A 12450-nucleotide genomic window follows, 5' to 3' on the forward strand; every position below is an offset into this window, starting at 1 on the left:
TGGCTCAGGTGGTAGAGGGCCAACCTTGAGTGGAAAAGCCAAGTGGAGCACGAGGCCCTGGGTTCAAGCCCTACTAACTGGTACAACTAACTATAAAATAACTTTACAGTCAAGGGATGGTGGCTTACATCTGTAGTTATAGCCACTCAGGAAGCTGAGATCTGAAGATGATGGTTCGAAGACAGACTGGGCAGAAAAATTCACGAGATTTTTCTCTCTCATTAACCAGCAAAATGTCAGAAGTGGAGGTGTGGCTAGAGTAGTATAGCACCAGCCTTGAGCGAAAAAATCAAGTGGCACTGAGGTCCTGAGTTCAAGCCCCAGGAGTGGCATCCACACACAAAAGGAGGGTAATGGCAGAACAAAATTTAATTAATCCAACCAAAGTACATCCATGGGGCTAGGGATATAGCCTAGTGGCAAGAGTGCCTGCCTCGGATACACGAGGCCCTAGGTTCGATTCCCCAGCACCACATATACAGAAAACGGCCAGAAGCGGCGCTGTGGCTCAAGTGGCAGAGTGCTAGCCTTGAGCGGGAAGAAGCCAGGGACAGTGCTCAGGCCCTGAGTCCAAGGCCCAGGACTGGCCAAAAAAAAAAAAAAAGTACATCCATGAATGTATGGAGATATCATAAAAATCTCCTTAGACAAGTAATACACACTAATTTTTTTTTAAAAAGACAAAACAAAAATCAAGTCAGCTGGGATTATTCTTCTGTAACAGGGATACAAGAAATCCAGGTCAAACTGGATGCTGGTGGCTTATGCCTGTGATCCTAGATACTTAGGACGCTGAGATACGAGACTTATCTCCAATTAACCACCAGAAAACCAGAAGTGGTGCTGTGGCTCAAAGTGGTAGAGTGCTAGCCTTGAGCATGAAAGCTCAGGAACAGTGCCCAGCCTGAGTCCAAGCCCTATAACACACTCTCTCTCTCTCTCTCTCTCTCTCTCTCACACACACACACACACACACACACACACAGCACAGAGTCTGGGTCAAAGAATTTTCTGGTTAACTGCAAAAAAGACAAATGCTGTGACGTCATGGACCCGCACAACTACCTTTCTTTCTGTGGGCCAGCAACTCTTTACAGTTTCCCATGAACTGCAGCCGTATTTCAGACAGGGAAGACATCTTAGAGCTAAGGAATAGGATACCTGCTTCCTTTTTGTGTATAATTGAACCAGAGGCTAAAAGCTGGACAGAATTTTCTGTTATAGTGGGAAAGAGTTTTGCATAGCAGGAAGTTGTTTTTCTAAAGGTAGATAAGAGGCAGGACAAGACAAGTGTATTCAGTGACCTCAGCACCCCAAATGCTGTGTGCTCATAACCTTTATTTATCTTGGTGTCACATCACACAAGTTCCTTTCTGTTTGCTTCATGCTTAGTCTGCTCAGCCCTTCTGCAGAACAAGAGAAAAGATCTATATTTTGAGGATATGTTCAATTGAACGTGATCTAACAAACCATATATCCACACTGGCTATAAATTCTCTCAAAGTGAGATTTTTTTTTCCTTCTTTTTTTTTTTTTTTGTTTGTGCTGGTTCTGGGCCTTGAACTCAGGGCCTGGGCACTATCCCTGAGCTTTTTTGCTCAAGGATAGTGCTCTACCACTTGAGCCACAGATCCATTTCTGGCTTTTTGGTGACTAAAGATAAGAGTTTCATGCACTTTCCTGCCTGGGCTGACTTCAAACTGTGATCCTTAGGCCTTAGCCTCATGAGTAGCTCGGATTACAGGTGTGAGCCACTGGATTTATTGGCATTCTTGAATACATTTTTGAAATGATACCAAATGTTATATATGATACTCTTAAAAGTTTCTGGCAAACCCAGAGGAGTTATTTGGTGAAAAGTCTAAGCTATTTTAATGTGAGAAATGGTAGCAGAAAATCAGTCTTGAAAATAAGGGACTTTGTGATGAGGTAGGGACGAGAAAGTAAAAAAAAAAGAGGACAGGCCAAGCACTGGTGGCTCATGCCCGTAATCTTAGCTACTTAGGAGGTCAAGATCTGAGGATCATAGTTCAAAGCCAGCCTGGGCTGGAAAGGCTATGAGACTCTTCTCTCCAATTAACCATCAGAATACTAGAAGTGGTGCTGTGGCTCAAAGTAGTAGAGCACTAGCCTTGAGTGAAATTGCTTAGGGACAGTGCGCAGGCCCTGAGTTCAAGTCCTGTGACCGACAAAAAAAAATGGCAATGACCTTGACCCCTTGGCTTAAAAGAACATTTTAACAAGTCATGTTATCCAGAAATAAAGTGGGCCTCTGCTAAGACAGGGATTATCCAACACAGAAGTGTTCAAATAGAAGATAAGTTTGGAAAAGTGCTACCTGATGCCCTCTCTTGTGCTTCTGGTTTGTCTTTCTGTCTGTGCACCAGTTGTCTGTCTCACTGTCATTCCTTTGAAAAGCATGAGAGCAGACCCTTCTTTCCTATTTACATGGGCTTAAATATAATGACTAGGGAGAGTTACCAGGAGTTGTTAAAAACATCAGTCAGTGAAATTTCTGAATGTATCAGGGGTGACATTTATCTTCATGGTTCTCTATTATTGACCTAATTTTCCCTTTCCAAATGATACTCTATTGCTACAGACTTCTCAGCATTCAAGAAAACATTAATGTGATACTTACAGCATATTTATACCCTACTTTTCTTTAAGCATTATTTTCACAATAACACAGAGAAGTACTTTCAAATTATTATAAATTTAAGGTTAAAAAAAAAGAACACTTTCCAGGCACTGGTGAATCACATCTGTAATCCTAGCTACTCAGGAGGCTGAGATTTGAGGATTGTGATTCAAATCCAATCTGGGCTTTCCTAAGTCTATGAGATGCTTATGCCCAATTAACCACTAAAAAGCCAAAAATGGAGCTTGGCTCAAGTGGTAGAGTGCCAGTCTTGAACACACTGCCAAGGCCCTGAGTTCAAGCCCCAAGACTGGCACACACACACACACACACACACACACACACACACACACACACTTATCAACTTTGCTCTTCTCCATCTATTGTAAAAATCTCTCAATTATTTTTATTTTTTATTTTTTGGCCAGTCCTGGGGCTTGGACTCAGGGCCTGAGCACTGTCCCTGGCTTCTTTTTGCTCAAGGCTAGCACTCTGCCACTTGAGCCATAGCGCCCCCTCTGGCCATTTTCTGTATATGTGGTGCTGGGGAATTGAACCCAGGGCCTCATGTATAGGAGGCAAGCACTCTTGCCACTAGGCCATATCCCCAGCCCACTCAATTATTTTTTTTAATATCCTAGTAGTCCTAATGATAGAATTAACTGAGACTACTATTGTACAACAGGGAAACCAATAATACAATTAGTAAGAAATATATGCCTAGTATGCTTTTATACAATTGCCTTGGTGCATATGTATACCATAAACAACTTAACTACTAAATACACATGCATCTGTGGCTTCTTGAGAATTTTTTAAATTAAATTAAATAAATTAAATAAGAGACTACCTCAAATGAAAAATGTAGCCGGCAGAGAAGTCAAAGACTTTTGGCAAAAAAGGAAAGGTTTTGAGTGCAGTATAAACTGAGTCCAGAAGAACTTGTATTTCAGCTCTGCAGGTCACCCAGTCCCAGTATGGACTGAGAAGGGGCACAGAACAGAAGGTAAGGCAAGATGGGGGGGTTCAGGGTAGAACAAGTGAATCCTTACTGTGCTACGGGACCTCCCAGGTCACAGGAGGCTGAAGCCCTGATAAGACCAAAAGAGGAGGGGCAAAGAGGAAACTGTGGTCTTTCCTGGGAGCCAATAGGAAGTCAGCAAGAACAGGGACCTTGACAATAGAAACAACATGTACCTCACAAACAAGCACTTAGTCTTACCAGCAAGAATTTCCAAAGAGTTGTATCCTAGGATTCGATCCCACAAGAGCAGGAGTTGGTCTGTAGCTAAGTATCCAGAGAAAGCTCGAACCATCCACTTAAATGATATGCGAAGTCTGTAGACAAAGGGAAAGATTAATTTTACCAATGGATTTTTTTCTTACAAAAAAGCAATATCAGAAAACAACAGAATCCATTCCATTCTTAACATCGCTACTTAAAGGGCTTTAGGGGTCTGTTGGTCATTTAAAATTCAAGTCCCTTCTTCTAAGCTGTAAAAGAACAATCAGTGATCTTAAACTATTAAGAGGAATGATTTTGTATCCTGGACCACCCCCCCCCTTAGGTTGGAAACTCTTCAAAAATAAAGACATAATTAACAACAAAAAATTATTTCTACCTTGATAATCAAGATTTACTTAAATTTGGATTTAATATACATTTGTAATATGAGAGGGTTTCTTTGTGGTAGTTACATATATGCACATAGTATATGATAATTTACATATATGCACACACTGTATAATAATTTACAAATATGTACACTATGATAACTGGATCTTTTATAAAAACTTTCTGCTGTGTATGAATTTTAAGTCTTTTTTTTTTTTTCTTATTCTTGGTGTTTGGTGCTGGTCCTGAGGCTTAAGTGCTGTCCCTGAGCTTATTTACTCAAAGCTAGCGCTCTACCACTTTGTGCCAGGTTTTGGGAGTAGTTAATTGGAGATAATCTCATGGATTTTTCTGCCTGTACTAGCTTTGAACTAAGACCCTTGGATCTCAGCCTCCTGCATAGGTAGGATTACAGGCATGAGCCACAGGCACCTGGAAGAATTTTAAGTCTCTGAAATAAAATTGTTCTAATCATAGGTCACTTAAATAAATTTGTACCTTAACAGTACATTAGAAAACACTAGTAGAACCTTATTTCTAACAATGAGCTAAATATATTCAACCTGGTAAGAAAAAAACTAGTTATTATCTAGTTCAGTTATAATAGTAGAAAATGAGGCCAGATTACTATTAAGTTGAAGAAATAAAGACTTGGGCTTCATGTAAAATATTTCTGCCACATTCCTCCTATCAGGAACAGAACACTTTTAATGGCTACAAAGGAAAGAGAATTAATAGATGATATGAATTATAGTTTTATAAATAGCGTTTATAATCTTTCTGGAACTCACTGGTGTTTTACACAGAAGAGGTACAGTGTGCATGCATGTGTATACACATGCCCATCTTTATTTTCTAGCTGTTTTCTTATAATCCTTTCATCTTGAAATAATTCCATGAGGCAGCAATTCTCCTGATTTTAAGATTAAAAAAAATCAAATGATCATGATTTAAAAATAAAGAATGCCAAGCACAGAATCCTAGCTACCAGGAGCAAGAGACTCTTTTTGAAACTATATGGAAAGTTAAAAGGTCCGGAGGCATGGCTCAAGTGGTGAAACATTTGCCTAGATGGTACAGTACTTAGTCAAATCCCAGTATGTCAGAAACAAAGGAAGGAAGGGAGGAAAGAAGGAAGGGAGGAAGGAGGGAGGGGAGAGTGGGATGGATTGAAATTATACCACAAATTACTTTACCAGGATTGCACAGATTCTTAAAAATAGAATTTGAACCTGGGTTGAATTTATGACTAGCTAGCTGTCTCATCTGCTATGAGTTGAGTTTGGAGAAGATAAGCATTGTTTTTCATTGACTCTTTCCTTCTGTGGCCTCAAAAGGTTAACGTAATTTCTTTCTTTTTTATTTTTTTAAGAGTTTATTTAGCAAAGAGGAAGTTAAAGCCAGAGTGAACAGTGGAACCCAGAAACAAATTTCATATATATTCTCCTTAACAGTGAAACATGGTTGTTCAGAGAAGAAAGGATCAGAATATTAATAACCACTGGGAAGTTTCTATTGCTTTACTCTCTAAAGAGAACCAGCCAGGTGCTGGTTGGTGGCTCACACCTGTAATCCTAGCTACTCAGGAGCTGAGATCTGAGGATCTAAGTTCCAAGCACAAAGAGGCTCAGGGACAGTGCTTAGGCCCTGAGTTCAAGCCCCAGGACTGGCAGAGAGAGAGAGAGAGAGAGAGAGAGAGAGAGAGAGAGAGAGAGAGAGAGAGAGAGAGAGAGAGAGAGAGAGAGAGAGACAGAGACAGAGACAGAAACAGAAACAGAGAGACACACAGAGAGAAACCAATACTACTGAAATCTAGAACTACTAAACATAGTCACATACGGACATCAGGAATGAAATTCAAGCTTCTGGGAGGAGAAATCACAGGACCACCACTGGTCTTTCCTTTAACAGGAGACAGCAACCCTATATAGTGTCCACAGGTTGTCCTTTCATATTAACCTACACTGAGTTTCTCAGGTTGAATTTGCATCAAACAAATATTTGTCTTCATCTTGGATAATACTCTCATGATGAACAGTAATTAGTTCAATTTGGTGATTTTTGTCCCAGACACAAAAATCCTAGGACATAGACTTTGATTAGGACACTGGTAATTCTTCCAAGGATTTTTCTCCCCCTGCTGCTCTGGACTGCATGAACCCAGTACCTCACACATGCTAGGCAAGCACTTTGCCACTGAGTTACATTCCCAGCTCTCTTCCAGGCAATTTCTGCACAGGATAGTTATAATTTTACTATTTGATAATTACTGTTTTATTGGGAAAATTGCTAGGTTAATTTCCCTGAAGAATTACTACATCTCCATATGCAATTTGCCATCATGAAATAAGAGCTTTCTGTATTTAAATTTCACCATGGTAACCAACTTGCTGCAGAGAGAGAAAAATACTCACGGTTGAGCCCCAATTTCCCGCAGATGATAAAAGAGTTGGGGGAGATATGTTTGAAGAAGGGTTTCAAACAGCAAACAGAGTGATACAATGCCCTGGATACAATAAAGGATAAGACAAAATATTTAATGTTTAAATATTAACTATGCCAGCCAGCACCTAATTCAAATAGAATGAGAAAGAGTATGAATACAATTATTCCCTTTATGAAAATATCTCTACTACTGTATTTTATATTGCTTTATGAATATTCACACTGTATTTTATCTTTGTTTATGAATATTCACACTTAGGGATACACTGAGTTTCCTTTTAACCATAATCAGCTCCCCATGTAAATCCCTAGGTAATAGTTGGAGAGTCCGAGGCTAACATTATTTTACAGAAAACCTGCTACTTTGCTACTCAGTCCTAACAAAATTAGTGCTTTTCTGGATGCATGCCAATTTCCAGGTATTTCCCCGGCACCACAGGCGCTCTGTTTACTCTGTCACCTTAAGTCCTCTGCCCAACACACTCACTTTTTGGGGAAAACACTTCCTGCTCTTCTCATTCTTCTAACTCTGTACTAGGAAAAGTCCTATTTGCTGACTGCTTGAATTTGCATCAGGAAGTTACCAAACCAGAATGTTTGATTGCTTAAGTACAGATCTTTCTTTGCTTGCCTGGCAGATCTATTTCTTAAAATTAATATTGTGTGTAAAAAAAAAACCAACTTAAGCAGATCTTATTACTTGACAACTTCTAATAAAGTCTTTCTTGTAGGTCAGGATTCCCTGGGGGTGATCTCAGTAAGGAAGTTTTAATCCTCTTTGTGTGTTTCTGAAGAAATAAGGCTGTCAAGGCTCTACATAGTTCACTCTGGCTGCAAGCCAGATAAGAAGCCAACTTCCTGTCTCTATTCTGCTAACTAAAGAAAGGGTAGAGGCAGGGCTGGCCCAGTCAATTAGCTGGAAAAGGACACCTCCTGGCCAGCATTAAGATATGGCAGGAAGACCTAGCGTTCTCCTCAGGAAACTATGAGGGGTGTGCACTGTGCAGCAGGTTCTCCTTTTGTTTTAAAATTCTAAAGCATACAAGATGCACAATAGGAAAGTAAAATATGATCCAAATCATGAATTGTTAGAAGACATAATATTATTATTTCTAATTACTAAGGTAAGAGAACTAAATCAATTTACTTCGAAAGAAGGCCAAGGTAATTGCCAGTGCTTAGAGTATCTGCACCATCCTGGAATTCTGTTGTTTCCCAACATGTCGCTAGCAATGAGAGAGGGCAAAAGTAGAGACAAGGATACTGGCTGGGGAGGAATACATAGTCTTAAACTTAGGAGACAAAAAACCAGCTATTTGATTAGCAGTAACATGGTCTCTTCTTTGGAGTAGTTTGGTAGGCTTAACATACATTCCAATGGAATCTTTCTCATGGAGAGGCAGCCCAGCTACCCACAAGTAGAACAAAGCAGATCGAAGGGGGAGAGGGAGCAGAAAATAAAACAAAAACATTCCATGGTCAATAAATATGCTTTTCCCTGACTCTCTCATAATGAGGCTAATACTAGTTCAACAGCTGACAACTGGTCCAATAGGGAACTGACAAATAAATATCAATTTTCATTATGAAAGCAGCAATAACAACAAAAGCAGCCATTTCTTTGCTGAGTATGGGCTGAGAAGTACCTGGCGCTGTACAGACTTCCTTATGGCACTATGTCAACCTCATTTCATAGACAGGACAAGGAAGGCATCTTTTAAAACTTGAACTTGGTACCTGACACTTTCACTCACTGGTTGGTGCTTTACCAACTGAGCCATGCCTCCAAACCCCAGGGTAGCATCTTCGCTAAGGAAAATAATGGAGGCACTCTACAGTTTTTCTTAATATAGAAAGATTAAGTTCAGTTGATAAAAGACATTTTCCTCTCTTATTAACCCAAGCAATTTCATTTGCTCTCAGGGACATGTAGCTTGCCATCACAGATAACAATTTACTGCTTCTTAATTTGAGGACTTTTTCTTAACAGAAGAGCAGACTTGAGTTTGAGTTGCCATCACTTTTTATGAACTTACAGAAGGATGAGAAGAGATGGAATGGAGTCTGAAGAAGAAGCGCACATACATCTCTCGGAATATCTGATACAGTTTGTAAGGTTCATGGTACAGAAAGCAGAGTGGAGCAACTGCAAGAAAAATAGCTCGTGAGAACCCCGAAGAGGCACTGCGCGTCCACAGGGAGTTCAAGAAACGTGGACCCAGACATCATATAGTAACTGTATTCAATCAAGTTTCAAATCATACATCCTTTTCTAATTTTGAAAAGGATATATAGGTATATATGTATATACAAATACATATATAGGCATGCAGGAAATTTCAGTAGTTAAAAATTGTAAAAATAATAAAATAAAAAGGAGGGGGTATAAGCTACAAATAATATATTTCCAATTAACAGTAGACTAAGAAATGTAAAGGAGTTATGTAGGGATACTAAAACTTCCAAGTAATTTTAAAGAGCTACATACAGTCAAATCTGTTTTCAAAAAAAAAAAGAAAAAAAACTATTAAGAAAGTTAACAATTAGGCAGTTCATTTTGCTTTATTATTTTTAACAATTTTCATTTTGAGATGGAATCTCAGTATATAGCCTAGGCTGGCGTTTAACTTGGGGTTCTCCTATTTCAGCCTTCCAGATAAGGATAAATCTGTTTTACTTTGTCTCCCAAAGAATTCCAGCCACTCCTCAAAAATTTCTAACTCCTAAAGGTCAGGTAAATTAAATATGAGATACTTTATAACTACCTTTTAGAATCAAGGCCTTCAATTAACTCAATTTGAAAAATTTTTTAAACTGAAGTAAATTGAAAAAAATCCCACAACTAGAATTACTAAAAGGATAAAAGGACTTTTAATTTTATTTTTGGTACTGGGGATTAATTTCACGGCCTTGCCATGCCTCCAGCCCATTGAACATTGGTTATTTTCTAGGCAGGACCTTACTTTATGTTCGCCGGGTCTGGACTATGATCCTCTTACTTGTACTTTCCCATGTCACCAGGTGATGACAGACATGCACTACCGTGCCCAGCCATTGGTTGAAATGGATTCTCACAAACTTTTATGCCAGGGCTGGCCTCAAACTGTGATCATCCAATCTCTACTTCTCATTAGCTAGAGTTACAGGCATGAGCCACTGTACCCAGCAATAGTTAATATTTTTATTATTAGGGGTAACAGTTTATATTCTTTTTTATTTTATTTTATTTTATTTTTTTGCCAGTACTGGGGCTTGGACTCAGGGCCTGAGTACTGTCCCTGGCTTCTTTTTGCTCAAGGCTAGCACTCTGTCACTTGAGCCATAGCGCCACTTCTGGCCATTTTCTATATATGTGGTGCTGGGGAATCGAACCCAGGGCTTCATGTATAGGAGGCAAGCACTCTTGCCACTAGGCCATATTCCCAGCCCACAGTTTATATTCTTAACCTCTTTAGGTTTTGCTTATGCTAGAGGTCATTGTCATATTGTATGTTATGCTATGAAATTTTGATGATTCAAAAGAATAGAGTATGCTGTAATTCAAGTCTGCGATGGACACCATCAAGATAGCATCAGGTAAAGTCCCTAAGTGCCTTGCATTCTTTTCACTGCACGCTAGTTTTAAAGTTGTATATTAGGTCATTCATCATGACTCTCTGATGCTGAACACAGAGATGAGCTTACAAAGGCAAATATTAATTTACTGCTGATTCTTGTTACAAAATACTAAGGTATTCCTGTGTGTTCTGAAGTGAATGAGTAGAAATAAAGGAGACAACACTAAGTTTAGATGGAGCACATGAAAACTGAAGTCTTACGTGACATTACAGTGTAGGGAATCCCTCTCCGTGTTAACCTTTGTTAAGCTTCCTGTGTTCCTCACTGGATGCCATGCAAGCCTCCACAGGCACCCTCAGCTCCAGGCCTGCACCCCCATGCCCGCAGTGCTAAGCGTTCCAATATAATGGTTGCTGTATGTACCAGTAGTCTGGAGAAATCATGAGCTTAAACTCAGTGAGGCCCCTCCCTTCAGATTCTTTCTGAAATATATATATATATATATATATATATATATTTTAAAAAGACTCACTTGAGAATTGCTCAGAAATTCAAGTAACTGGACTTTACACCTCTTGGAGCTAAATATTAATGTGTTGTAATTCCACTAGATACAAGATGGCAAAATTTACAACTTCCATAGCATGTTCTATCTCTAAGTTGCCAAGATCACTTCACTTACACAATTCTCATGACCCTTTATTTTCAATTAAAAAAAAGGACATATTAATATAAACTCAGTGCTTTAAAATGCTAAGTGTGTAGATGGTGTGATATGCAGTATTATTTTTATGTTTAAATTTCCAAAGTATAAGAACAATGAATATGTTCAAGCCTAACTTACCATACATGGAAAATCCATGAAAAGGGATTACACCTAAAAGATAAAAGAATACTTCTTTTCAATAGGTAGGATATATGCATTTGTTAGGGCAAATTTAAGGACAAAATCTGAGAATAAAAGTATCTCCCACTTTTGGTCGAATTTTGTTCATGTCATAAAGACTTTGTGATAATAGCTAATAAAATATTTTATTCATATATATGTATATACATACATATATATGCTTACAAAAGCAGGATAAATTAAAACAAAGCAGATGACAGAACCGAGTTTGAGAACTCATTGCAATGGCTTCAAAGTCAATAGATTGTGTTATTTCTGAAACTTTATCTTGTTTATTAGAATCCAACCTGTGAAGAGATTAGTGAGTTTTTCCAGGCACCTCTTATTACCATCACCTTAAAGAAAACACATACTCAGCAACATTACTAAAAATTATAACATAGGAGCAGTTTAGAAGAAATATTGCTGGGAATATAATACAAATTCAGTATCTCACAAGGATTCTATATGCATATACATTGTTATTAAAGACAGTAGCTTTTTTTTTTTTTTTTTTGGCCAGTCCTGGGGATTGGACTCAGGGCCTTTGCACTGTCCCTGGCTTCTTTTTGCTCAAGGCTAGCACTCTACCTCTTGAGCCACAGCACAACTTCTGGCTTTTTCTGTTTATGTGGTGCTGAGGAATCGAACCTAGGGCTTCATGTGTAAGAGGCAAGCACTCTTGCCACTAGGCCATATTCCCAGCCACACTGTTGTTAAAGAAATATCCAAAGCTTAATCTCAGCAAGCTAATCGTATTTTTATATTTGAAGTGAAAAGTCAGAATTTGTACAGAGCCTTGTTCCCAAACACAAATTATTCTGTGAACACAATTTTTACTGCATATCTAATAGAGCACTGAATCAATATGGAATCAGTACAGAATCTGAAAAGTTTACTTCCTTGAAAAATAGGAATGTTTTGTTTTGAGGCACAAACTTCTTGTTGGCAGGTTATCTAGACCGCTTTATGAAGCAATAGTTGGGTCTCAGTTTACAATACGCCCAGCAACGGGGGCACAGTAGTTTCCAGTGCAACCAGTACATTCTGAACAATTTCCATTGGGAGTGGTTATTTCTTATTCTGGGTCTCTCCATGTCTATGCAGTATTCCTAATTTTTACTACAGTAGATGAAAACTCTCACAAATGTTTTCTGTCTCCTTTGCCCCATGACCATCAGGGATATTTTTTTCTCTGATTGAGTTTCTTAAGTTGCTTTTCAAATGAAGTGGTCCTAAATAACCTCTCCATTTTATATTCCTCTGGACAAGCTGCAATCCTGGCATCTTCCCTTCCCATGGATG

The 12450-nt window shown here is 38.8% G+C and overlaps 1 protein-coding gene across 4 annotated transcripts in view; it reads right to left on the minus strand.

Moving 5' to 3' along the window:
- Tbc1d19 (TBC1 domain family member 19) overlaps nucleotides 1-12450 on the minus strand; it is a 125320-nt gene that overhangs the window by 40819 nt on the left and 72051 nt on the right. For all 4 annotated transcript variants that reach the window (XM_048363834.1, XM_048363835.1, XM_048363833.1 and 1 more), the window contains 4 exons: nucleotides 11104-11136; nucleotides 8738-8847; nucleotides 6671-6762; nucleotides 3864-3979 (listed from right to left, as the gene is read on the minus strand). In XM_048363834.1, the coding sequence (XP_048219791.1) occupies nucleotides 3864-3979; nucleotides 6671-6762; nucleotides 8738-8847; nucleotides 11104-11136 (351 nt within the window). The remainder of the gene's footprint in view (nucleotides 1-3863; nucleotides 3980-6670; nucleotides 6763-8737; nucleotides 8848-11103; nucleotides 11137-12450) is intronic.

The sequence above is a fragment of the Perognathus longimembris genome, chromosome 16, assembly GCF_023159225.1.
Source record: "Perognathus longimembris pacificus isolate PPM17 chromosome 16, ASM2315922v1, whole genome shotgun sequence".
NCBI classification, from domain to species: domain Eukaryota; kingdom Metazoa; phylum Chordata; class Mammalia; order Rodentia; family Heteromyidae; genus Perognathus; species Perognathus longimembris.